Genomic DNA, 27,316 nt, shown 5'->3' on the forward strand with positions numbered 1-27,316 from the left:
GCAACAGCTCCATGCATGTGGTGGGAGACATAGTCCATCAATTATGTTATTTTTTTCTACAGTCTGTCTGTTTCCCACCACCTGCACTGGGTCCAGGGGGCATCCCAGGACAGGCCTGTTCCTCCTAATGAGTTTATCCAGCCGCTTCCTCTCAGCTACAGATAAGCTGCTGCTCCAACACAACAGAACAGAAGATGGCTCATACCTCCACAGGGTCAAAGGAGGTCTTCAGGAGCGCCCCTTGCACTTCAAAAGACCTCCGTCTTCTCAGCAGGTAGAGCCTGCTCTGTCCCTTCTTGCAAATGGTCAGCAGATGAGAAAATCATTATTGAAATCTGTCTGGAAAGACTTACAAATCGTTGGCTTTGGACTCCAGCACACCACATGGCTAAGAGACTTTTAGCCATGAATGTTGAAACCACAGAACAGAGGTGGACCTTCTCTGGAGTGGCAGCCTAGCCAAAAGAGCGCACCCACAACTCATTCAGGAGGTCACTGAAGAACCAGGATCAATGTTTAAAGCTCTGCAGTCCTCTCTGGGCTCAGTTAAGGCTGGTGCTCAGGATTCAGCTACAAGAAAGAACATCTGCAAAAAAAACCAAAAAAGGTCTCTTTGGGAGACAGAACCCAACAACCCATCTCATATTTTCTAAAAAGAAATATCCTGATGATCCCTAAAACGTTTGGGTAAATACTCTGTGGACTGATGAGACAAAAGTGGAACCTTTGGAGGATTTATTTTTGTCTTTGCTGAAATGGCTGACACAACCAGTCATTAGGAGTGGGGGATGATTACATTTTATTTTTGCCTTTTTAATAAACATTTAAAAAAATATATTTTGTATTTAGGGCTGCACAGTGGTGTAGTGCTTATCACTGTTTCCATGTAGCAAGAAGGTCCTGGGTTCAAGTGCTAACCTTGCCCTGGGTCTTTCTGCATGGAGTTTGCATGTTCTCCCTGTGCATGCGTGGGTTCTCTCTGGGTACTCCGGCACTCCCACAGTCCAAAAAACATGACTGTTAGGTTAATTGGCCTCTCTAAATTCTCTTTAGGTATGAGTGTGTTTGAGAATGGCTGTTTGTCTCTGTCTTGCCCTGCGATAGACTGGCGACCTGTCCAGGGTGTACTCCGCCTCTCGCCTGTTGACAGCTGGAGATAGGCACCAGCACCCCTCGTGACCCCATAAGGGATAGACGTGTTAGAAAACAGCTGGATGGATTTTGTATTTACTCAGGTTGTCTTTGTCTGATATAATTAGTTTTAACATGTGACATAAAACACAAGAAGGAGCAAAGAAACGTGTGAGGGCCCACATTCTTCTTTACAGCAGTGTATATTTTTTACTGTTTTACAACCCGAGGTAAAATTCATCAAAAAGTTTGAGAATATTTTTAGGGACACATTAAGCAAAATGTGTTGAAAGGATGTTTGGGCAATAGGCTTTATAAATGAACTATTTACACTGGCTTCACACCGCACAACACGAACATTAGGGTTGTGTTATTTAATGAAAAACAAAGTAGTTGAACTTTTGCGGTTAAAAAGAAACCATTTTCTGTCACGCATGTTTTGGCCACAAGATGGCAGCAGACCTCCACGAGCCCAGCAATTGTTCCTCGTTCTCCTGTGAGCGTTTCAATGACAATTTTCCCTGCAATAGGTAGAGCATAAGAGACATGTGAAATTTTAAGAGTATCAGTGCTTAGAAAAACAACACTCTTCACATTTCGTTAAAGGACTCTAACTCAAGCCTTTTCTTTCTTTTCCATTTTCCTTATTTTTTCATTAGTTTTCTATCCAAAGCTTTTTCTCTTTGTAGATATTTTTTGCCCCTCTCTACCTACACGTTTTACCTTCTCTTTCCCCCTAGTATTTTTCTCTCTATTTGTCCCCATCTCCCATCTCTTTCCTTTTGTGCTTCATCCCTCTTTGCATCTGGCCGATAATTGGGCCGTAATGCACTGCCGGAAACATGTCGTATTGTGACGACGGTAGTCCTTGCAGCCTCAGCCAATTAGCCACGGTACTGTTCTGCTTTCTGCTTTGTTACGGCTCTGTTAACATCCTGTCAGTGGCAAAATGGCACAGATCAAACGGTGGGTATGGCAGCCGAGCCTAGCCAAAGTTTCTGCAAAATTGTACTTGCGCACGCGCACAGACACACATGCAGGTGAAGCACCTGTTCAAAAAGAAAAAAAAAAGAGGGCTTTGCAGACCTGGAATGCACAATTGCTCACTACAGTTCACACTCTCCTCCAGCAATAATGGCCTAACCAACTGTGAAGAGCTGGAGACCATAACCGTTCCACAGATAGTTTGGCAAAGCATCGACTGCAGGCTGAGGGTACAGGCACTGATTTTGGGGTTTGTAGAGACTTAGATATATAATAATAAATAATAATAAATAATCTGTTTCAAGTTTTTTAGCACAAATCTTTGATATTATTTTAAAAATATATCTTTCACAGACATAATCAGATAACTGAGTTCTGGAAAAACTGCAACCCCCCTGATAAATATGTGTTAAAAGGCGATAATAAATGAATCTAAACGAGATTAAAACTTGTTCAGATGCTCTTCCAGCTTGTTTAGGCAGGAAGAGCATTTAACTTTTTTTTTTTTTTTTGCCTCGACTTTGCAGGTGGTTGAGGAAGTTCATCAGTAAGCTGTCATGGTGGTGTTTTTAGAGTACTGCAGCAGAGAGCTACATGTACACGTCTTTACCAGGGGTTCCAGTAACACTGGAGCGTTCCGTATAATCAGTACAGGTGTTATCGCCTCTGGCCTTTAACACAGAGGTAGCCATTTTATTTGATCCAACTTTATTTGTTACTTCAATGGTTTTACTTTTCATTTTTAAAGCCATTACATTTCTGATCTATGCATTTTGCTTACTGTAGAGCTAACCTTATTGTTTAAAAAAAAAAAAACAACGTATAAATAAACTGGTAGTAGTAAATCATGCGCGAAGAGAACATGACGCACTCTAACAAACTTCCTTCCTTGTGTCTTTAGGGAACTCTCATCCAGCACTTGAAGGAACACGTTCTCCATGGCAACATGACCTCCAGTGATGTCATCATTTACTACACTACTGTAAGTAGCGTTTTTTTATTTTTCCATCATTATTAATACACTTAAAATCCCCAAATCTTGTCTTTCTGCCAACTTGAAGACATTTGTTCTCAGGCTTTCAGCACCCCTCACATGCAGCTGATGTGGATTTATGAAGGTTTTGTTTCTGAAGGCGTCAAAAGTTTGTGTGACCCCCCCCCCCTCGCAAGCTGGTGCTATTATAGCATCTCTGCACGCTTCACTCCCTTTTCACTGCGACCGATCTGCAAGTGGCATTCATGCTGCTCGCCCAGACAATCATTTCCACTTGCTTTTCTTATTTAGAAACGGTGTGCACATGGAGCCTGAAAACAACAACTAGAAACTCTTTTTTTTTCTCAGAATTGTTGCTAATTGGAGTCTTGTCGTCTCTTTTTGTCAAACGTAGTTGTCGAGCGAGGCTTTATATATTGATCTCGTGGTGTGCACATATTTCTTTTCTTCTTTGGTCCGGACGCAACAATCTGAGTTCCTGGAAATTGCTATAGAAGAGCTACCGGCTTCTCACCTAAAAAAAAAAAAACTAAAAAAAAACGTATCTGTCCATCATTTTGATGAAAAATGTCCAGCTGTGTCTAGAAAAAGAATTTGACTTCTAAAACTAATGTAGCGCTCAAGCTACATTTCCCCTCCATAAACACCCAAATAAACTATGTTTTGCAGAAATGCCGTGCAATGAATGCCAGCGTGAAATCGTCACCTTCTTTCATAAATGTTGTTGCATAACTGTTATTTTTTATATTATTTTTTTGCTTTAAATTCTGTCATCTAAAGAAGTCGGCACACAGATGTGAAAGAAATGCCAGAATGCAAAAGAACGCCGACTCAAATTGGTACGAGTATGAATCACTGGATATTGACTAAAAGTTTTTATATCGCACACGCCTTTGGATCCGGACGTGCGCTGTCCGTGACGGCTCCCTGTTGAGAAAGTAGATGTTTTAATTTCATCCTGCTCTGGTTAGGAGCGTCACTGTACAGTTTGACTGGCAGGGGAACTGAGAACGCAGGAAACAAACAGAAAACCCCCAGACTTTAAGGCCTGGCACACACCTTGTGATAAATCGCACACAGGACTCTGTGCACTGGGCTGACTTGATATAAAATCTCGATAGTAACTCCTGCCACGCCGTATGATTGAAGACGCCAGACGGTCCGATTTGTTTCCGCAGCAGAATCATGTCAGGAAATTCTGACAGATGTCTGTCCCGACAATGAACGGGATCTAAGTGGAAGATGTTGCTCCCAGTGTTAGAGTGGGACTCCCAAAAAGGAGGGTGGTGGAAGAAAAGGAGATGGAGACAGCTGTGGAACTGCTCATGGGCAAAAGAGGACAGTAATAATCCAGCGTTGGCACCAGCAGTCTCACTCCACTATCTTCTCAGAAAAATGTCAGACACTCGTGTATATTTGTTGTCGGGTGTCTGTGGTCGCTGTCAGAAGAGCCACCAACACTGCTAAGTCAATCTGACAGGCAAGTTTTCTTAGGACCGTCTCAGAAAAACAGCCAGTAATTGCCCACCATGAGTTGCTGCACCATCTGAAAAAGTCAGGGGAAATCTATAATTGCCTTTTATTATTTAGAAGGTCTGGATAAGTTTAAAATGTTATTATTTTTTTTTTTGTAACCGTTTTCTCTAGAGCAACAATCTGTTTTACATAGTTGTATATGATTTTTACATTTACATGGTTTATATTACAATACATCCTTTATCTGTGCCAAATCTCACCTTGATTTTACCATTTTACCCATCAATATTTTGCTTTTGGTTTACTGACCTAATGCGCTCCATTTCGAAAGATAAATGATCAGGTAATTAACCCGCTTTTGGACTTTAAAACATTACAGGTCCAGTTCAAGCAGAATTTAAAAAGTTTCTAAACTCTTTTTGGTTAAAATTGTAAACAAAGCACTAAAGCGGCTATTTTTCAGGAATTAGAGGTAACAGAATAAAGTACTATGAAGTTCACAAATTGCTGCAATGAATTTCCAATCTTTCTAAGAAAAATCATGTCTTTATTTGATTTTTAACTGAAATCTATAGGGTAAAAATAAAACAAAAAGCTGATCTAAGTGAATCCTGATGCCGAAAAAAAGCAAGGAAATGTCTCTTTACCAAACTCAAAATCAGAAGCCAGTTTTGTAGAATCCACAGTAATGACCTAACTGCTGTTTGAGACATTTACAGTTAGAACCAATGTAGAAACAGTCTGGAGTGTTATCAATAATTATTATTTTTAGGGGTTAAGGTAGGAGTTGCTATTACTTACAATACCTGTCAATAATTACCTTACAATAATTATCTGTCAGAGTTCAGATAATTGAAGACATCACCGTTGAAAAGCCAGTTTTTCAAATAAAAATCACAATATTTGGGTTTAGGTTAATTCATTTATAATTTTCATGCAAGTTGAGGACATCTGAAGGGTCGCATGTGTCCTACACGCCATAAAATGTGGTTTAATATCAGGAAATGTTTCATCAGGCCCTGTTTAAAGAAACATTTAATACATGAATCTAGCTTCTTTTTGATGGACACTTTGTTGAATTTAGTGTGATCGAGTATTAAAATCTATGGAAATCAACTACTCAGTTAAAATGCTCCATATTTGTGCTTTGAAGAAATTATTTTTGTCTTCTAGTCCACAACTGCCTCCAAACTTTGGTTTCTGGTTGGACTTGATGATTGATTTTTTTTTTTTTTTCAACAGAGTAATCAACTGTCTGAACAAAAAGTGACGCCGCCACAAGGCATTGTTAAAACTGCTGTTTTAGGCCTGCAGATGCTTTTCCCGGAGCGGAATCAATACTTGCATTATTAGCACAAACGGAGAATGGCGCCAAAGCTGTACCGCAGCACGCTGCCAAATGAGAAACGCAATCATGTGAATCGCTGTCCGCGGGAGGCGTCCATTTTGCTGCCTTCTGCTTTATCCATGTTGATGACAAAAGGAGTTTTTATTTCAGATGACTTATCACTCTGGTTGGATCTGCGTCTGTGTATTCTCTTAGACCGGCTGGATGATGTGGAACTGGCTGGTGTCTGCTCTGGCAGTGGGGGCCTCGGTGGTTTTATACGACGGTTCGCCGCTAATGCCGACAGCCAATGTGCTGTGGAACCTGACGGACAAGCTGGGGTGAGTTAGCAACACACAGATGCACAAAAAAGCACACAAGCTGGAGGGTGTGACTAAAGGGAAACACGGTGACAGGAATGTTATGTTGTTTTTGGATCGTCAAAGAGAATCATCCTAGGAGACGTAATGGGGAGTTTTACAGGGTTCCTCCAAATTTGCTCCATTTTCACTAGTGGGATGGAGCCTGAGGTTGAAAAGAAAGGGAAAGTTTTTTTTTTTTGAAGGGAAATGGAAAGTTTGTTCTCTGTACCCTGCGAGGTTCGCTGGTGTTCAGCATTAAAAATATTAAGCAAATGGATTTCAAGTGAGGAAAAAAAACAATTACCAATTACACCCTCCACAGTAATGGATATCTGTGGTAAAGATGTTAAACAGCTTTAAAATAAACTCACTGAAAAAATTATTGAAAAGAAATCCTACTTTAAACAAAATCATTTTTATTTCTTAATAGGGCTGGACAATATAGAAAAAAAACCATATAGATAAAATAGAAATCATATTGGATTGATATTGATAATTTTCAACTAATTGAAAATATATATTTTAAGTGCAGCCCTGGCTATTTTATGCTGTTGCGACCTAGTTTTAGATACAGAACATGCAAACACTGAATTCAAACTCAACCCTTTATTCAACCAACATTTTACCAAAACTACAAGTTTTTACAAAAGAACCCATGCTCTCTGAACCCTTTGAAGGGGGCGGAGCTTGGTGACGAAGAGTTTCGTTGGTCTGTGTTTGTGATTTGCTGGGAGGGTGTGATGACTGTAATATTAACCTACAAGGCTAAAATGCATAAGGAAGGAAAACTTCTATTGTCCAGCCCTGTTTCTTAACACTGGAAACAAAATCCAGCATTAAGCAATTGTTCTTCAGCAGCATAACTGGTTCTGCAGTTATCGTCATCAACAACAGTTCGAAAAAATAAATTAAACGGAAAGATTTTAAAAGTGAAGTTATTTACTTTTGTAAGATGATCACAGCATCAATTAATCTCCACAACTTCCTGTTTCCTTGCGGTATACTTATATGAACATACACGGATCCATTTATCTCCTTTAACGAGTCTTCAAAAGGGGAAAGACAAGCAACCACACCATTTAAGAAAGACAGATGTGGGTTGAGTAGCTGTAACAAATAAATACAATTTTTCCTGGTCTATAAAATGTAGGAAAAATCACCTTGTATTTTCTAGAAGTTATAAAAAGTAATTTGTCATTTTTATTAGCTAGAGTTCACATTTCAATAAAGAAAAAAAAAAGCAATAAAACTAATTTGGATTCAAAAAATGGATTCACACTTTAAAACTTAGTTAGCACCTTTTAATGTTAGAGCAGATTAAGCAAAGTGGTGGTAATGCAAATTTTGTTTGTTAGTATAAACACCTAAATAATGATTTTTTTCCCCCCCTTTTAAACCACAGAATAAATAATGTGCTTATCAAATTGAGAAATTGTCCATGCATGCATGCAAGAGTACAGCCATGAATAAATATTTGTGCAGGGTTTAATGGGCATTTAGATGAGAAATCTAATTTGCTAGCTTTTATTTTTCATTTACTGATTTGGCATTGATTGCAAAACATTAAAGGAGGAAAAAAAGATTTTGAAAATTATATTCCAAAACAAGACAACAGTTAATGTTTCAGAGGAATAGCTTGGAAATAGAGTGAACACCTAGTAAGTAAACATCCACATAACAGAACCCCAACTAATCAATAACATTAAATATTCCTAAGTAATTGATGGAGCCATTTTTAAATGTATTAAGTTTTGGAGTAGACATCATCATGGGATTGGAGAAGAAATATGGTCTCAGGATATGACGCTACAAACACAAAATTGTTTAAATTGCTTTTATCTGAAACAGAAAAGCAACAATGATTTATTCTTCTGCCAAAAATGCTAAACCATATTCAAGATAAAAATTGTCATAATTTCAAGTATGCAATTTATGTCTTATTACTTTGTATTTGAAACATTGTATTTATTTTTAGTGCTTTATGTGCAGAATATGTTCTGTATTTGCAGTTCTTGTGTGTCCAGAGTGACACAGTAACCAGCAGACATTAGCAGGTTAATTAGTAGAGCTATGTTCTCGGGTAGATAGCCTGCAGTCTTCTACCTCACAGACATGCCGATCGTTCCTGTAAAACGTAGACGCCTTCTTTCAGCTAGCTGAGGAGCACAGCGCAGCAGCGGGTGTGGAAGCTCCTGATGCATCTCCTCATGCTTCATACAGCTGCAGAAAATCCTCATCACTCAGGCCCTTTCTCCTCCGTGTCATAAAATGTTTTTTAAACCCGGGCTGTACTTTGATAACCAACCCGTGTCTACCCTTCCATAACTTGCGCTCAGCTGAATAGAAAATCTTTACGTCGCTGCTGTAGATCTGAACGACCTCTTAAAACCCACGTTCCACCACGAGACAGCCAGAGCGCTCCTATCTTGTTGGCCATTTGATGAAATAACAGAAACGGCAGTTTTCTGTTGGGCACTTAAAGTTTGAATCACATCAGAAATGCATCTAAATGTGTTCTGTACGTATTATGGGTTTAATCAACCCTTTGAAGTGAATTTGGCCTCGAGTTTTGTCTTTTTGTTTGCTTCTGATCAGCATAAAACATTTTTAATACCTCTAGTTTCTTTATTACCCCATTTCGAACTAAATTTTCTCACACCGTCCCTAATATAACACATACAATATTTACAACAGCTCTTGTACTTGGCTAAATGTCCCTGTTGCTGTGTCACCACCACTTTCAATACCATAAACACAATATATTGTAAACCCTGTTGATGAGTCTGCAAGGGCCAAGGTAGAACTATGAAGTATTAAAGTGTAAGCTGGGTGAAATCTGCTGTGATTGGTTTAATTTGTTTAAGGCAGATGGCACGGATATATTTCTTTTTTTTTTTTTTTTTTTACTCATTATAGGGTTTTTAAAATTGTATGCTTCGTCAGTGTAAATTCTAAGCATTTCCAATTAAAACGTTAGGTTAGGTTTATGTAAGTCATAAAAGAAGTGGATGAAAGCTGCCAAAATACAATATGCTAGTACTCTCAGCAGCAGTATTCTTAATTGTCTGTGTGAAATTAAGCCCCTGAGCAGTTTTCACGACAACGTCTAAGTTGTTGTTGTTGTTTTTTTTTTTTTATCGAGTAGAATTGTCGTCCTGATTATGTTGCATCCTGTTCCTTCAAGCTGCTTAGGGACGCAGTTATTTGACTGCCTGAATACAGCGCCTCGCAGAACTGTTCATACCCCTAGAGCTTTGTCACATTTCTTATCACATTACAACCGTAAACTTCAATACATTTTATTACAACTTTACGTAAAAGTCCAACCCAAACCAGCACATCGTTGTAAAGAGAAAAATGAGAAATTTGACATGCTTTTAACAATTCTTTACAAAGATCTGACAAGAGTGGCGTTAATACTTAGTAGAGCCACGTTTAGCTGCTATCATAACTGCAAGTGCTTTGGGCTTCGTCTCTATCAGCTTTGCACTTGTAGAGATTGACATTTTTGCCAATTCTTACTAAATGGCTCAAGCTGTGTCAGATTGGATTGTTAGCATCTGTGAACATCAATTTTCAAGTCGTGCCACAAGTTATCCTTTTAATTTAGGTCTAGACTTTGTGCAAACCTGAAACATGAATATGCTTTGGTTTAAATCTTTCAGTCTTAGCTCTGGCTGTATGTTTATGCTCGTTGCTCTCCTGGAACGCAAACCTCTACCTCAGTCTCAAGTCCTCTGCAGGCTTTCTTCCAGCTTCCAACCTTCCCATTCCATGAGCTCCTCTGGCTTTGCTGAAAAAAAAAAAAGAAATGACACACACACACAATTTCACTCTATCAATATCGGTGTGTACATGACTGCAGCTGCAAAGGATAGCTTGGACGCTACATTTAGTAGGTTTTTATAGTTCTTGCAGTTTGATAATAAATATGGCCTGGTTGAAGGACTCAAACTGCCCTTAATGCCGACATCTGGTGTTGGTTTTTAGTGGCTGGGATGCTGAAACCCTCTGAATGAAGGATACTTTTAAGAATCAAGAGTCTTTATTTGTCATTATGTTACCATAATGAAAGTGTGGTTAGACAACTGCACAGAATTCACAGGTAAAACACACACACACAAATCAAAGACACCAATGGAAAACTTATGTAATCGTAAAAAAAAAAAAAAAAAAAAGAGAGAGAGAAATGTGAGTTAATCACGATTGGTATCAACACTGCTATTTTCAGAAAAAATCGCTAAAATCGCAATGACATATTTTCCTAGAATCGTAAGCCGTACCCACACACAGGACGACTTTGCGTTGGATTGTAGTGAATGCAAAGTCCTAAAGTCATCCTACGGCTGCTCTGCTACGCTGAATCGGACAGCTAAGAGCCCGGGACTTTCACGCCTCAGCAAGTCCCCAGGGTCTTCGAGGCGACCCGTTCATTACAGCAGTCTGTCTTCAATCAAATCCTCAGGCCGCTGCCACCAGGTTGGTTTGTGAGGGTGATGCTTTCGGGGTGAGGTGAGGGTTTGTTTACTATGCACTCCTGTTTTCTAACAAACCTCTGAGGCCTTAACAGAAAAGCTGCACATTTCACATTTTTATTCGTGTAAAGTTTTGACAGTCACGTATTATTCCCCTTCCACTTTACAATCGTGCACTTCTATGTGTGGCTCTGTGATAAAATGCATTGAGGGTTGTGGTTTTAATGTGACAAAATGTGAAAAGATTCAAGATGTATGACTATGCTTGGAAGACACTATACAATAAAGTTTTAAAATGTTTCAGAATTTTTATTAAGATTAGGTAGAAGTGAAACTGCACAAAATAATTTTCCTTAATTAGGGAGGATGGAGCTTTTGAGGTTTTTTTTCTCTTAGAAATCACAATTAAATATTTTCTGTACCCTGCGAGGCTTGCAGGTGTTCAGCCTTAAAAATATTAAGCAAATGGATCTCAAGTGAGGACAAAAATAGTTTTTTTTCATGTCTGTTTTTAAGCACCCTCCACAGTAATTGGAATCTATGATATAGATGTTAAACAGCTATAAAATAAACTCACTGAAAAAACACTGAAAAGAAATCTTACTTTAAACTTAATTATATGTATTTCTTAACAAAATCCAGTGTGAAGAAAGTGTTATTTAGCAGCATAACTGGTGCTGCAGTTATTGGCATCACCAACAGTTCTTCTAAAAATAAATTAATCAGATTAATAAATAACTCAATAAACAATAATGAAACAAACGTTTATCCTTTTCCTCCGCTTGACTTTTCCTTTGCCAATTTAAACCCCCCAAAAAGAGGCAAGTTGTTAATAATTTTAATTGTTCGACATTTTTATGGTCTTTGGTAAACTTTCTGATTCATTTGCAATAGAAAGCAGCTCCTTCAACAAAGTGAAATACCCTGCATGGATTCAATATTGAAGAACAAAGTTGTCATAGGGATGCTCTCTGAACTCTTTGAAGGGGGCGGAGCTTGGTTCTTGGATCTGCGTCTGTTATTGGTGGGGAGGATGTAATGACTGTAATATTAACCTAGATGATAGGTTAGAATGCAAAAGGAAGGAAAACTGTTCTAGTGACCTTTTTTATTGACCCTTTTTTTTCTATCATCGATATATGTCTATCAATCGATTGATATATATTGTTATTAAATTATCATCCAGCCCTACTTTGAGGTCATCGGACTTGATGCACTAAAGCGCTATACAACTGCAAGCCATTTACCATTTACTCAAAAACAAATGGAATACATTTAATTTCTAATAATAATTTGAAAAACAACAATATTTAAGAAGTCCTTGAGGAACCTTGTCAGCCCGTACTTCTTACTGCACTTGGTGTGTCCTTCGGCAAATATATCAGTTCAGAATTTTGTCATTTTACCCCATGACTGTGACTGTGCATTACTGTCCACACTCTGTCAGGCAGATGTTACAGGAAAGTACCACGGTCAGCAAAAGTGAGACTTAAACGCAGTGATACCTGTGTGAAACATCTTTACAGATGACACATTGCCTTCAGCAAGGAAGCGAATAATAGGAAGGACATTTTGACACTCTGGAAGTTGCAAAACTGCACAGAAAGACTGCTCCTGCAAAAATCTCTGACAGGCACTATTAGTAGATCCCAAAGTTACTGAGATCTGTTTAAACGTTCCTAGTGAGTCGAGCGTTTATGATATGATGGCTTTGAGATTTACGTAATGGAAAATTTGAGTGAACAGCATTGGGGTATAATAAGCAAAAATTCCCATACAGAAGTGTTTAAAAAAAATCCAATTCATATGACAGAAAGATGGATAATGCCTTAAACTGTGAGAAACCTGAACCAATTAGGTGCTGATATTGCCACTTTAGACAGATCCTTTAGAAGCTAAAGTTTCTGGGAGAAAAATAAAACCCTTTGGGAAGACTGCCATCAGTTTTTACAGTTTTTCCTTCTGAACTGATGTTGGATTTTTTTTTTGTAATTGGAGCTAAAACTGTCAGATATGTGAAATGTACCTACTGTCAGGGTTAGCCTCTTACCTTAAAGTTTGTAGGTCATTTGTTTAATGCTAATAATTTAATTGTTCACAAGACCGTATTTAAAATTTTCAAAGTAAAAAAGTGAAAATGATTCATGCACTGCTACCTGTGTTAGAATTTAAAAAAGAATCATATTGAAAGTCCTAAATTCTTGTTTTTATTAATAGCTATGTTAAATTAAGCTCAATAGAGGCAAACAAATGAATGCTATCAAGTTCCCATTCATCAAGTTCTGCATCTATAAATAAACGTAACAACTTTTAGATCAGTGTGAAAAGTTAAAACTATGTCTTTAAAAATAAGAGATTGTTTCAGGGAAGAGGAGGAATTATTTGTAAGGACTTACATCCGGATGACCGGAAAGATGAGCTGTTTTCGGATCTATAAAGTTCAAGTTCCAGAAGATCAATAGCCTCACTTGTGTGGCCTGTTTTCTTGTCTTTCACATTTTTAGTAGTACTACAGGAAAAAGTATTTAAGCTGTTTATACACCTCATCCAGCTCTGCCAAAGATTTGGAAGGACACAGCACACTCTGACAGAGATTGCAATCATGCAGTGTGATCTATTGTGTGACACACATCTGAATGCACTGACAACTTCCCATGAGGAAGTTGTACATATAAAAGATTTCAGTGAAACTATCCCACGGGACCAAAGTGGAAACAGAATTGAATGTATTCCTGCGTGGAGCAAGGAAAAGGTTACAACATTCAATTTGTGACAAGTTCCATGTGTGAATGTGACTTCTGAAGCTCCCGTGTTCTCAGAAGATCTTATTGCCGCTTCAATCTTTCCTCCATTATTGTTTTGCCGGGATGTGGCAGTAGATTATTTTTAACGAGACTGAGTCCCCAATTTGTTCTTTGTTCAGTTATTGGCAGCATAAAATGTTAATTGTCTTCCGTCAGGGTGGATAAGTGGTACTGTTTAACTTACTGCATCATGGGAGTTCAGTTTTAGGCCCACCCTGGGAAAAAGAAATTAAGTAACGTATTATTATTTTTTTTGTGCAGCATCTAAATGAAGTGGCAAATTTCTTAAAACACGAAAAGGACACTATTATAGCAAGCCTTAATTTGGCCCTATATCCCACTAATCGGGATTTAGTATCATAATTTTAGATGCCAGTTACACTCCAGGGAGAAAAGCAGATAAACAGTTTGTATTTTAAATTCAAAATCTGATTATAGAAGTGGCTTCTTTATGAAACATGGCAATGTATTTTATGTGTCCAGATAAAGTCCTGTTAAGATTAAGATGCACCTTTTTTTAGTTTTCAGGTCTTCTGAAACATTTTTTAATCTTAAACATGTGTTCTTTTAAGTAACAGTTTTACGCAGTTCCTTTTATGGGACACCTGGGAAGAGAGCCATGGCTCTTATTTATGTCCCAGCTACTTACTTGCAAGAGAACAAATACAGGGGTAGTCTAGAATACATGCAAGGAAAAGTGGAGCTTCGGCTGCCACATCACGACACGGAAAGGAGACGCATAATGCAATAATTGCTCTGAGGTGCTCTTGTGTCTGATTGCTTTTGAGCATCTCTTATTGATTTTGCAGCATCCAGTTACACGTCCCCGTTGAAACGCATGCGCCCGGTCATGCTGTCAGACAACTCTCACAGGCAAAGACTCACAGCTTCTCCTCCTCCCTCCATCCTAAACATCCAATTAGCAGCCACACCTGGCCACCTGCCTCCAATCAGAGCCGAGGGGCTGTTTCCATGGCAGCAGGGAACGAACAAATCCAGATGCAGATGGGGGGTCAGCGATGATGGATAGAGCGGCGAGTGACTTTGTGTGCAGATGACAAATAGATTTGGGGGATGAGTGTCATCTGTGGAATCAGATGGCTGTAACTAAATGTGGAGATCAGGTATAAACTCTGAAGGGACACATGAAACCATAATATATTGCTTAGGTTATTTGTATAAGGTTTAATGAGGATGGAAAACAATAATGGTGGGGGAGATGGTAAAAATGGCATATGATTAGCTTGTTTTTACAGTTAAATCGCAATCATAGTTTTATCATCTATCTGCGAAAACATAACAAAACATAACAAATATAGGCCTAAAACATTTCTGAACAGCTTTCTGAATATATTAAAAAGTTTGCTCTGTTTCAGACTTTTAGTTTGCATACTCAAACACTTTTTTATGATTTTAGAGACTTGTGTAATGCAAATTTATATAAAGTGTGCTACTACCACATAAAAGTCACTTTATGAAGGCAGCATCACTTTCAGTTTGGACCTCCATCTCTAAGTATTTTTGAGATAAATTATAATAAATCTGTATTGTCATTGTTTCTCATACTTACCGAAATCATACCGTATTTTATGAAGTTTTTTATTGCACCCTTTTTCCATTAATTGCAGTTTTGTTCCCATTTTGTGACGGTTGACTGAATAAAATTGGTATATTATGACCCCTGATTTAACCAAAAATAAGCAGCCTGATTGGATATGGTTTATTGGGGTCACATAACAAGATTTCCTTGCTCTAACCTGATCGTAGAATACAACTTTAAGTGATCAGCCGTCAAAGTGGTGACTCATTGTCAATACAAACCGTCCTGTGGGAGATGGCTTCTTCTCACTGGTGACAAAACAACTAAAACTGTAAAAGTTTGACTGGTAAAAAGGGAAACGACCAACACTTGTGTATGAAGCTAAAGAAAAAAAGGGAAAGGAGAAACCAAATCTCCCCAAGAGCACATAACACCAATTTAAAGATTATATACTAGACCATGTCTGTTCTTTGGCAGATCCTAAACAAGGTATAATAGACAACTGAATATTGCCATATCGCACACCCTAAGGGTTAAGAAAGAAAAGTTTTTCCTGTTAATATCAGACCCAGACATGACATTTTCTTAGAAAGCTGTACCATAACCAGAAGCTTTATGTAGACAAAAATCCAAAAACTTCTGGCATAATTATGGTTGCTTATTCAAAGAGTTCAGTTAAATGTGTCAGCTTCCTGCCAAGCACCTGGCCTTTTGTCAAAGTTCACACATTTTAATTACAGTTGAGCATGGGGCCAATCCTGAAGCTTTGTTAGCATGCTTTATCCTTTCCTAAACCAGTTGTAATGTTTCTTTGGGATCTTTGTCCTATTGGAACCTTCCACTTTGTCCAAGTTTTAATGATTTGACCACAATAGGCACTTTGAGAAATTGGTTAGGATGCTCAACAATGACACAGGAATCATTAAGGGGAGCGGCCTTTGATAAAATTGAGGTTGCTGGAACACCAGTGTTACTGCCCACAGCAAAGTCAATTAAATATGTCCATGGTATTGAGAGGGTGCCAACCCTATATCTATATTGGCATTACAGCAATCTAACTTTTCTTATTACTGCTGACCAATTTTGTGTTTGTTTCCACTGGTATTTTGACAGTTTTGCTTTGGTATGGCAAGGCAAATTTATTTGTATAGCACATTTCAGTACAAAGACAATGCAAAGTGCTTTACATGATTAAAATATGGGAAAATAAAAACAGAATAAAAGCACGTTGGAATAAAATGTAGAACATTTTAAACAAAACACATGGTAAAATGCAAACTAAAGGCAAATATTAAAAACAGTTGGACTACAAACTTGATCTAATGGTGTTTTCATTAAAATAATTTAGCTAGAACAGTCAAAGAGAATCCTAAACAAATGTGTTTTTAATATTGATTTATAAGAACTCAGGCTTTCAGTACTTTTACAGTGTTCTGGAAGTTTGTTCCAGATAAGTGGAGCATAGGAACTAAATGCTGCTTCTTCGTGTTTAGTTCTGGTTCTGGGTACGCAGAGTAGGCCGGAGCCAGAAGACCTTAGTGGCCTGGAGCGTTAATATACTGAAATCCATGTTTTTGAGGTTGAAAGGCCTTCTTGCCATCACCCTTATATTTGTCTACCAGCACAGATTATCTATCAGATTCAAGTTCGAGACTGTAAATGGTCTCTAGGAAAGGTTTTGGGACTTACTGCCATTTCTAAATGTTTGACACTAAGACCCAACCGAGCGTTCCAACACGATAATGCTTTAAACTTCATGTCAAAACAAGTATCGGGATGAATTAAGCAGGCTAACCATAATGAAAGTTCATGGATTATGCTTACTGGCGGGGTTTGTCCAAGAGAACCAATCAGTTTAAATGAGAAGAGCGGTCAAATATTCAAATAATAGGTCAAATAATATGTGACACAACTATGTCGTGGTTGAGGCATGAATTGCTGTAGCACAAATAACTAAATGTCAATGGGCTGGACAGATTTATTCTAACCTGTGTATATATAATTTGACTTGTGTTGACAAGAAAAAAAACCCTCATTAATTCAAGTTTATTCACTCAGTTCCTGTTTTTAAAAGTCGTTGAATGTGCATGTTGCATCATCATTCCACCCCAAAAACTGTTCAAATGGATCAATAAAAGCTAATCATTTACACTCGTAGGGTCAAAGGTTAAGATTTATTTAACTCAAAATGTCTAGTAAATGTTTTAAGTTAGGTAGCCTCAATCCAAATGAGCCCTTACAATGGAAATAAACTCCCTTATTATACAACTTATTGTACTCTTTTTGATTAAAGAAAACACCAAAATGGTTAATACAGTGTAAATTTACCAACATCTATGTACACAGCATTATTGAAAGTAGGCAAAGATTTCTCCCAAATGTCAATTTGTAAAACTTGGATTGTGGATTTACTGTGTCTTATTGCTCAAAATGGCATTCTGTGGTAACAGTCACTTGGTGGGTTACGCAGAAGCAACGTGGACAAGAAGTAAACCCATCAGACACGTGGACGCATCACTGGCTTTATTCCATCCAACACATTTCTTTTTGGGACCTTTACCACCTCACCCCATCTCACCCCTACCCTGGTCATTCACCCCATCAGCCGCCTCTATTAGCACTAATGGAACAAATAACAGCTTTCATCACAAACTGATTCTTGGCCATTTGATCCATAAGGTACCAAAGGTTCGTGTCCTCCCCATACAGATAGTTTTTATTTATTTCTTTTTTATTGATAAAAAATGGTTACTGCAATAAGAGGCAAGTTGACGGATTATTGATTTTGATGGAAAAAAAAAAAAACCCGTGAAAGGACATGAAGGCACAGATCTTCCCGTTCACAGCGATAGACATTAAAAGGTCCTTTTGTTTTGTTTCAAAGTTTAAATCCGCCTGCTATGAAAAGCGACGTTTCCTCACTGCATGCCTTCCACATGTTGCGTAACTGTTGTCAGCTGTCAGGGTGACTTCCACTCACCGCGAAGGAAGCTTCTGAAATCATTCAATTTCACGATTGTTAAGTGCAAACATTTTGTCGATACTTTTCCTCGCCGAGTATCTAAAATTGAGACATTTTGTCCTCCTTGTCTGGCCAATACTCTGAGAGTCTTTTTGTGTTCGTTCAGGTGAAAGTCAATTCCCAGTCACCTTTTTCCTCATTTTTGATCAATCCATGAAGGCACACTGAGCACACAGGCTGTGTTTCGGCATCACCTTGCTTTACATTTACACAGTGACTCATTCGTCTCCGCTGGGAGTTTCCAAGTACAACAGGCAACTGAGCAGCTCCATTGGAGCAGATGGGATTAAGGGCAAAGGCTGCTCAGTAACTTGTGTCCCTTTTTAGGCTTTTATTTACATTCAGCTCAGATTTAGCGAAGCAATAAATGGAGCAATACCACAGTTCTGGCTAAGCAGGAATGTCACTCCAGCAGACCCGCATTAACTTTTATTTTTTATTTTTTGTAAATGGTACCTTTTTATCATTTGCTTAGCCATTGAATAAATTGTAATCAGAACTATCAGGTGAATGACACTAAATTAAATTGTTCTTACGCATGTGATTTTTAGGGGTTGAATAATAATAATAATAATAATAATAATAATAATAATAATAATAATAATAATAATAATAATAATGCTAGAGAGTTGGATTGAAAGTGCTTATTTCACAACGTTTCAGGAAAATGGCTCCAAGCATTCATCATTTGTCCAAAAATGTCTGCTTCACCATATAGAGTACAATATATGTATGTAGGAGATGTTAGGTTGAAAAATATTTGTGGAGAGGTGTGAATACCTGTTTAGAGGCCAAAGCAGCAGCAAGCTGCATTGTGTGAGAGAATTCTGACACAGCCTGATAGACGCTCGCGTTTAAGCTCGGAGCCTCATACGTCAAAGTGTCTGAACAACGATAACGAAACAGCCTGAGGGGCAGCTACAGTCAAGGTTAACCCTCGTCTCCACGAAGGGGTGGGAGGGGAGGCCTTAAAGTCTAACCCACAGATTTCACCCAAATTTTTTAGAACCAATTTTATTTAAAGTCATCCATCATATAAAGCATTTGTGCACTGAATGGTTGGGGCTCTGTCTCTGATACTTGGTGCACCTTGGTGGGTGCAGTGAAATGAACTGAGGGGAAAGACCTTGTGCAACCAAACCTTGAGTCCTCAATCTGTTTCCTTTTTTAACTCAACACAGGACACAGGATTTAGAAATACTTTGTCCTTTAATTTACTCATTAGCTATGTTTACATGCACAAAATTTCTCGATCCGATTGAAATGGATTCGGATTAAAACACTAAAAAATAAACGGATTGTACCATTTACATGGGCACACTATCAATGAATCCGATCATAATGTGCGTGTATATGCACCTGACTCTATTCAGAATAGAACCAATCTCACATATGTAGTTATCAAATTCCCCTAAGAAAACACAAGAAATACATAAGAATAACTTACTTCTTTGCAAAATAACAAAAACTGGTAAACAAAGCAGTTTGTATGAGTTTGTCTTTAGAGAGCCCAGGCTGGATTTGCACAAGATTCTAATTACGGTTGAAACGTTACTAAATAAGTAACAGTTTGGAGGTCTTTTAATGTTTTGAATAGAAAGGTTGCCTTGACAGTTTTGTTTCCCAACTCATTTCCACCACTCACCAATGCGGAAATACGTCACATTTACGTCGGGCGCACTAGATCCTGACCAGCATTTACATGCATGTCGATCGGATTATCAATCGGCGTGAACAATTCAAAATAGAATTTCATTCCAATTGAGGTTAATCTGATCACAATATTCCAGTTAGCTTGTTTACGTGATGCATCTTTATTCCAATTAATTTTGTGCAAGTAAACATATCTACTGAGAAACTGATCACTGTTCTTAATTTTTCTCCCAAAAAATAATTCACTTTTCTCTTTTCTAGCATCACCATATTTGGCACCGGCGCTAAGTGGCTGTCTGTGCTGCAGGAGAAGAATCTCAAACCTTGTGAGTTATGGTTGCATCCACAGCACACGCACATGTATTAACTTTCAAGGGCAAACATGAGCACAGATAGAATAAGTAGCTTTTCAGAAAAAAACACACTCATACTTTTAGAGAAGGGAATCTGGAACGATTTAGAAAAAAATGGACAATGTTTTGATCATGACAGCACTTGGTGCCCAATGTTCTTTATTCAAGCACAGCAATCCAATTCTTAATGTTTATTTTCATCTACCAAAGCAGTTCCACTGCTGGTTGGGAATCTGTGCAGTACAGTAAAATGAATTCCCTTCAACTTTGACACATTTTCTCAGCCATTAAAATATCTTTCCAGATTGAACTATGTTGGAATTTAGTGTGATCAGTGTGAAGGGGCATTTGTATTCAACCCCATTTACTCTGACACCTCTAAATGAAATTAAACATAACAAAATTGTCTTTAGAAGTCACCTAATTAGTAAATGGAGTCCCAACATGTGAAAATATCACACAGCACTGTTATACCCATGATCCAAAATATAAACCTACCTTGACATGGTAACTGGGCTAAGTAAACTGTCCAGGCAAGGAAAGAATAAATCAGAGAAGCAGGCAAGATGACCTTGATCAACAGCTCAGGTGGGAAAATACTTCTGGATTACTATTAGTTGGGTAATCCACAAGTCAGACTTTCTTGGAAAAGTGGCAATTTTTAGGAAAGTCATAAGAACCCCTGCTTGTAATCTGTCACATGCCATGTTTGATAATCTTACCTGAAGCACTTTGAGGCTTGTCTTAAATGTAAAGTGTGTTACAAATTTAATGTATTATTATGTAGGAGAAATGGCAAACATGTAGTGCTAGGGTGAGATAAGCCTACATTTTTCCTTTTTATTGTTGTGAAAAAAATCAACACTGCACATCACCTCTGAACATGCCATCCCCAAAAGGACACGTGGTTGGGGCCTCATCATCCTGCTGTGGGAATACTTTTGTTCAGCACCGACAGGGAAATTGGTCAGATTTGATAGGAAGATGGATGGAGCTGAGTACGGGACAACTACTACTACTTTATTTATAAAGCACTTTAAAACAACAGCAGCTGCGACAAAGTGCTGTAAAGACAATTGTTTAAGAAAACCTGTCAGAGGCTCCAAATAAGTAGCGAGTAGGCTAGGGCTTCCAGCAGAGAAACAACCGGCGGCGGCTTGTCAATAGATTGCAGAGAAAAAGTGTAGTGATGGTAAATTACAAAATGAAACCGCAATTATCACATCTGTGCTCTCGTAAAATGTGTCGGACTTTTGATTTTCAGCATTCCCATTGCATTTTGGGTTTATTTGATGTTTTTCTTTCAATGTAAACTGTATTTTTGGGACACCAGCCAAATTTTTTGTGTGTGTTCTGAAACGGTTGGCTTCTGTGTGACCTTATGGGAACTCTAATTGGTTACTTCAAGATTCTGCTTTAGGTGCAGCTCTCTACGCCATCCAATCAGATAAATTAATCATACCTGTAATTCAAAGTCACACCTTGTCAGCTTACATTTGCGGGCACTAATGTCACTCAAACGTACGAATGCAAATGGAGGAGTAAGACACCAACAACGAAAAGACAGGAGAGAATGGAGCAGAAAGCAGACATTCTGTAATTTTTTATATACAAAATAATAATTTCCCGAAGCCTGCCCTTTTGAGGGAATAAAAGCAGAAAAAAGAATTTAGACCGAACCAATGCAGCAGCAGCTGCAGCTATTTTTAAAATAGTTTATTGTAGCCAGTACGCTACATATGCAAGTACATATGAAGCGCTAGATGTAATACTCAGAATGAGAGCAATGAAATGGTAGTAGGCCAGTGATCAGAAAATTAGGAACGGCCCAGAGAGAGGTAGCAGAAACTGAATGTTGCACAGTGTATTAGAAAAAGTAACAATTAGACATTGGTAAGAATGTCTTGCACACGCGAAGTTATTCAAAAAGGGACTTGGAGAAACTTTGAGAAAAATCGGTGACCCTAGCTTTAATATGAATTATTTTTGGATGCAGTGTAAAACCAGGTCTGTTTTTTTTTGAATTGCCAAAGCACAGACATGAGCACTGAAAACCCAGCGCTATACCAACCGAAGACAACTTTTTCTCAAGACCTGATAAAAAAAAAGTTTCAAGAGTAATATTTATTCTGTTCAACATACAGATGTGTAACACCTAATAAGAGCATTAGGAGGCGATGAGCTGACTGAATAGAATTTTCCTGTTTGTTTTAATATCACCAGTCATGACGTTATGCTTTACTAATGCAGGGCGTAGAGCTGCATTCACAATTGGCATTTATACCTAAATATAAAAATACAGTTTCAAACTTTATTTGTAAGCGTAGCTGGGATATCAGCAGTTGCCATTTATAGATCCTCATTAAAAAGGCAAGTGTAACTCTCTATTTAAGTACTGATCAGAGTTCAGAAATGTGGCCAATTTTAATGGTTCGGGTTTTTCAGTCATGATTAAAAGTAATCAAAAATAGTAGCTGTTGTTAAAAATAGCATTCAGAAATCAGACTCGTGAGATCCTGACTTTTCTTTGTTTTTCCTTCATCCACGAGACAGACTCTGTCATTTGTGTTGATAAGATCTCTCCCTGTGCTTCAGTCCAATAAGGAAAATGTAGGTACAACAAAGGGTGTGTCGGTATTTATTTATTTATTTATTTATTTAGATGGAACAGGTCTGAAGTGGCATGAGCTACAGAACTGGTCCTGCTCTTTAGTGTAAAAGTCTCAAAAGACATAAATCTGTTCTTGTTTTCTCCCATTTTTTTTTTTTTTTGCCTGCCCCTCCCAAAGCCACTTGATCCAGCTGGCTGTGTGTGTGTGTGTGTGTGTGTGTGTGTGTGTGGATTATTATTAGAAAGAGACTGAGGCAAAGGGAGATGTTTCTAGTGAGTGCTTAAGAATGTGTGTGTATGTATCCTGCGAGCGTGGCTCGGTTGGGCCGTGAAGGGTAGAGGAAGCTTTTTCACTGACTGCCCCAGTGGAGAAGCCCTTTTCCCCGAGCTGACATTTGGACCGGACACCTGGAGGCATGGTGGGGGGTTGCAGAAGTTCCCACTGTGTCTGTGTGTGTGTGTATGTGCTCTTACAGGGTGAGGGTCGGTTGCTGGAAGCCTCTTGGTTCACAGGGTGTTATTGGCATGTGGTTTGGGCATCTGTGGGTGACATGGAGCATGTGCATAGATCCTGGGGATGACACCTAAAGTGTGTGTGTGTGTGTGCGCGCATACGCGTGTTTCAGTAAATGGGGGGCTTGTAGGCTCTGTCACAGCAGGGTTTCAAACCGCAATAACACAACATGTTAGGGTGCCAGGAGCCACAGCTGTTCACAGGTGCTTGCCCACTTTTTTTTGTGTGCCGAGTCCTAATTTGGTTGAAATTATTGCTGCCTACAACTGTATCTGGTTTTTGATACAGCTGCTACTGTGATAAGTGAATTGCAGCAGAGATCATGGGACAAAGCATAGAATTATTTCAGAAAAATGTTAGAAATAAAACAGTTTTTTTGGGAGTTACTCTGTCCATACAAAGATGGCATTTATGCTTCCTGATGTGCTTATTCAAAACACAAAATCGTCTCAAATTACCAAGACAACATATATACCCTATTCTGATTAATGAAAACAGTTACATTTCTTGTTTTAATTAGTCCTTGTTTACAAACATATTTATCTACAGGCCATTTTTTGTTGTTGTTTTTTTAATGCAGAGAACAGTCTAAATTAAATCGCAATTCTGTTTGAAATATATCGCAATTTAGATTTTTGCCAAAATCATATAAGCCCTACTCCACGACTACAGACCACAATAGTAATAAAAGTGTTATTTAATTTGGCATTGATCTTAAAATATCTAAACTCTTAAACCACTCACGGAAAATATGTGAGATTGTTTTCTATTTTGGGTTGAAAATGTGATCAGTGATATATATATCAGGATGGCATGCACAAATTAATTATTTCAGTCTGTATTTCAGAAATTTATTAATTTACCTGAGCTGCTCTCTGCAGTGCATTTCATCTTTTTTCAGAAGCCTGCAGTTCTTTTTAGTAGTAGGTCATAGCCCAAGCAATGAAGAAAGGATTTTCCTCCTCCCTGGTCTTTAGGTTACAAGAGTTAAAAAAAAAAAGAAATGGAGCTGCTTTAAATTTAGATTCTTCGTCCAAGTTCGTCATGATTCCTTGTCATTTGGTAAACAATTCACTAATTGCAGGAATAATCCAGGTTTAGTTTGATTGCATGATGATGTACCAGCTTATGTTTTCATATGATTAAAGACTGCCGCCATCATACCGGAGGTTGCTAACATAATCGGGCTAAATCCAGAACCACCAAGAATACGGTGGGATAACTATATTTGTGATCTTTTAGTGGCCGACTGATATAGGCTTTTGTGTAGTTGATGTTGGTTTGTTTGAATTCAGGGCAGCTAATGACTGAAATTCCAGACGGCTTATAGTAGAAAGATGGTTGAAAGCAGAAAAACAGACAATGTCATCTGCCTGCCTATACACTCAACAGCCACTGGCTCATGGTGCACCTGTTCTATTGCCCAACATGTTGAACCCCGATACAGTGGACTGTACCTGTCAACTTAAAACGAGAAAGTAAGGCAACATTTCACACAGGCTCAGCAAAATTGGAGGACAGCAGGCTGGAAAAAACTATGTTGATCCAGTGAGTCTTGGTTAAGTTGTGACATTCAGAATTTGGGTTAATCTATTTTCTAACAACTCTTTGGATCTATGCCACAAGGAATTAAGCAAGGGTACAGCCAGGTACTAGAAAGGCATATTTAATAAAATGACCAGTGTATTTATGTTGGTCTGCTGTACTTGAAATGGTTTGCAATGTTTTAAGTGGTTATATCATGCAAAATGTTTAGCCCTTAAATGCATTTTTTGTGTACTTGGAGTCTCTAGGAGTGCAGAAAAGCTGAATTTAGGGGACTTACCAATTTCATAATTTTGTAGTCCAAGTTCTAGAGTGCTGAAGCTATAAATTGATATGTGAAAATATTCAGTTGTTTGGTGTATTAACCCACACAATCCATTACACCGTCCCCCAGCATACTACACAAATGGCCGAACAGGGTGGAGTGAAACACTCTGATACTTTATTTAAGGTCTTGGCTACATTTCATTGTCCTTCAATTGTCTACTTACTGTTGAGTAGAGTAGAGTAATCCTTTGTCCTTCAATGGGGGAAATTTCAGTGTATAACCAGCCAAGTAAGAGGCAAAGCATACACGGCACAACTCGGGTACAAAGCCTGAGGTGGAAGGGTTACTCAAAAAGTTTTAGAAGACCTTCAGAAAGTATGGACATCTATTGATTAACGCAGCTTTAAAAGGTTACAAAAAAGTGTAGGTCCTTCAAAGGAAAGTACAGGGAATGAGCGTTGTTTGAAACTTTTGCACATTACTGACCATGCTGTAATTCAGGGAATTCACAAAACATGTTCTAACTTATAATCATACTAATCTAAAGTTTATTTTAAAAATCACAGTAAATATTTATCATTTTTTGTTTTATCATGTTTTCTGATTTTGTCTTTTTTTTAACCTCCTTCTCTCTTAGCGGAAACGCACAACCTTCAGTCTCTTCACACCATACTGTCCACTGGATCTCCCCTCAAACCTCAGAGCTACGACTATGTCTATCGCTGCATCAAGAGCACCGTGCTGCTGGGTTCCATCTCAGGTAACAGTGCCGCGTTAAGTTTAGACAGATGAATGTTTGAGGTCCTCCAAAAAAGAAAAATAATCTATCTTTTTCTAATCTCTTTTCTAATCTCAAATCTCCCTTATTTCTGTCAAGCTATTGAGTCAAATCCTATTTGTATCTTTTTCTAATCTCTTTTCTAATCTCAAATCTCCCTCATTTCTGTCAAACTATTGAGTCAAATCCTCTTTGTATTCAATTGAGGTAACTAAAAAAAAAAAGGGTCTAAGAACCATTATAGGATTTACAGAGAAACAAAAAGACGGAGGTGCTAATACGTGAGATAGCTGAAATGTCCTAAATAATACATTTCACAAACACTATAGCTTTATATTACCGTATAGTGATGCCGGTATCTTTCAGTAATGAGTAAAAGCTGAACTTGTGGAGAAAAAGGTTCACAAAAGCTACTGTTTTAGAATCTCTAAACAGCCATTTATATTACAAGCATGCATTGAAGTACAATTTTACGAGAGTAATGGGCAATAATTTGTAAGACTCGGAAAGAAAATGAGAAATTAGCTTTTGGGGGTCTACGCAAGAAATGGTTATCAAGTTCTAATAACCGCAGCCAAATATTCAAAGGTTTAGCTACAGTGCATTCAGTGCAGCTAAAAATGTTGCAGAAGATAGCTGCTTTTCCACCCTCTTTACTGCCTTGTCGAGCAGAAAATAAGCCAGACTTTGTGTGAGAAGGCCTTAAAAGGAGTTAAAAATGTAGACAATTTGAGATTTAAAAGAAAAAGCCTCTGATATAAACCTTCCACTTGAAAGATGTCTAACGTTCAGTAATTTAGGGATATGTGAGACACCCAGGATCAGAGGCGATTAAGCTGATATGGCAGTTCTGGACGCAGCCTCTACATCACTTCCTTCTTCTTTGAAGGGAGTTGTAAATGCACACCAAAGAACCTAGTGATAATAAAACGTTGGCATTACTTCCATGCTTTTGAGGCAACCTGAAAGCTTTTTTTTTTCATCCCAAAAGATAAACTGCTAAATGGGGAGGATGCTCAAATTGAATGTGCCGTAGTTATGGCTTCCTGAGAACCTAAAAAAGCTAATTGTTTAAATAGTTATAAACTCAGTTTCAAAGCTAAAAACTGGTTTGTAGCACTGCTCAGCATTCTTTTGTGATGCAAAATTAGCAAGAAAGCATATGTGACACCAACACAAAGGGCTGGCACAAACAAAGGAAATTCCAGCAAGATAATTTATATATAACTGCGCGTTTTCGTCACTGCACAGTCATGCACAGAAAACTGACACACAGGCCCTCTCAGCCTCTTTTGTGATTTTGACAGGTCAATAGAATGCTATCTGTCTATTTCTGTAAGTCCTGAAGCGTTTAACATTTAGCAGAGGCTGGGTGACTGACGTTTAATGCACACCATGCACATACACCCACACTTAGGAACGCACACGAGCACAAATGAACACGCAGGCTCCCGTTGACATGCAAGGCGAGAGAGTGGA

General features: G+C 38.2%; 1 protein-coding gene across 1 annotated transcript in view; it reads left to right on the top strand.

Moving 5' to 3' along the window:
* The window catches only part of aacs (acetoacetyl-CoA synthetase), a 56,296-nt gene that overhangs the window by 17,885 nt on the left and 11,095 nt on the right, over positions 1–27,316 (top strand). Inside the window, exons 9-12 of the mRNA XM_036144038.1 lie at positions 3,017–3,097; positions 6,129–6,253; positions 20,030–20,094; positions 25,697–25,819. Coding sequence (XP_035999931.1) covers positions 3,017–3,097; positions 6,129–6,253; positions 20,030–20,094; positions 25,697–25,819 — 394 coding nt within the window. The remainder of the gene's footprint in view (positions 1–3,016; positions 3,098–6,128; positions 6,254–20,029; positions 20,095–25,696; positions 25,820–27,316) is intronic.

The sequence above is a fragment of the Fundulus heteroclitus genome, chromosome 12, assembly GCF_011125445.2.
Source record: "Fundulus heteroclitus isolate FHET01 chromosome 12, MU-UCD_Fhet_4.1, whole genome shotgun sequence".
In the NCBI taxonomy this organism is placed as follows: Eukaryota; Metazoa; Chordata; class Actinopteri; order Cyprinodontiformes; family Fundulidae; genus Fundulus; species Fundulus heteroclitus.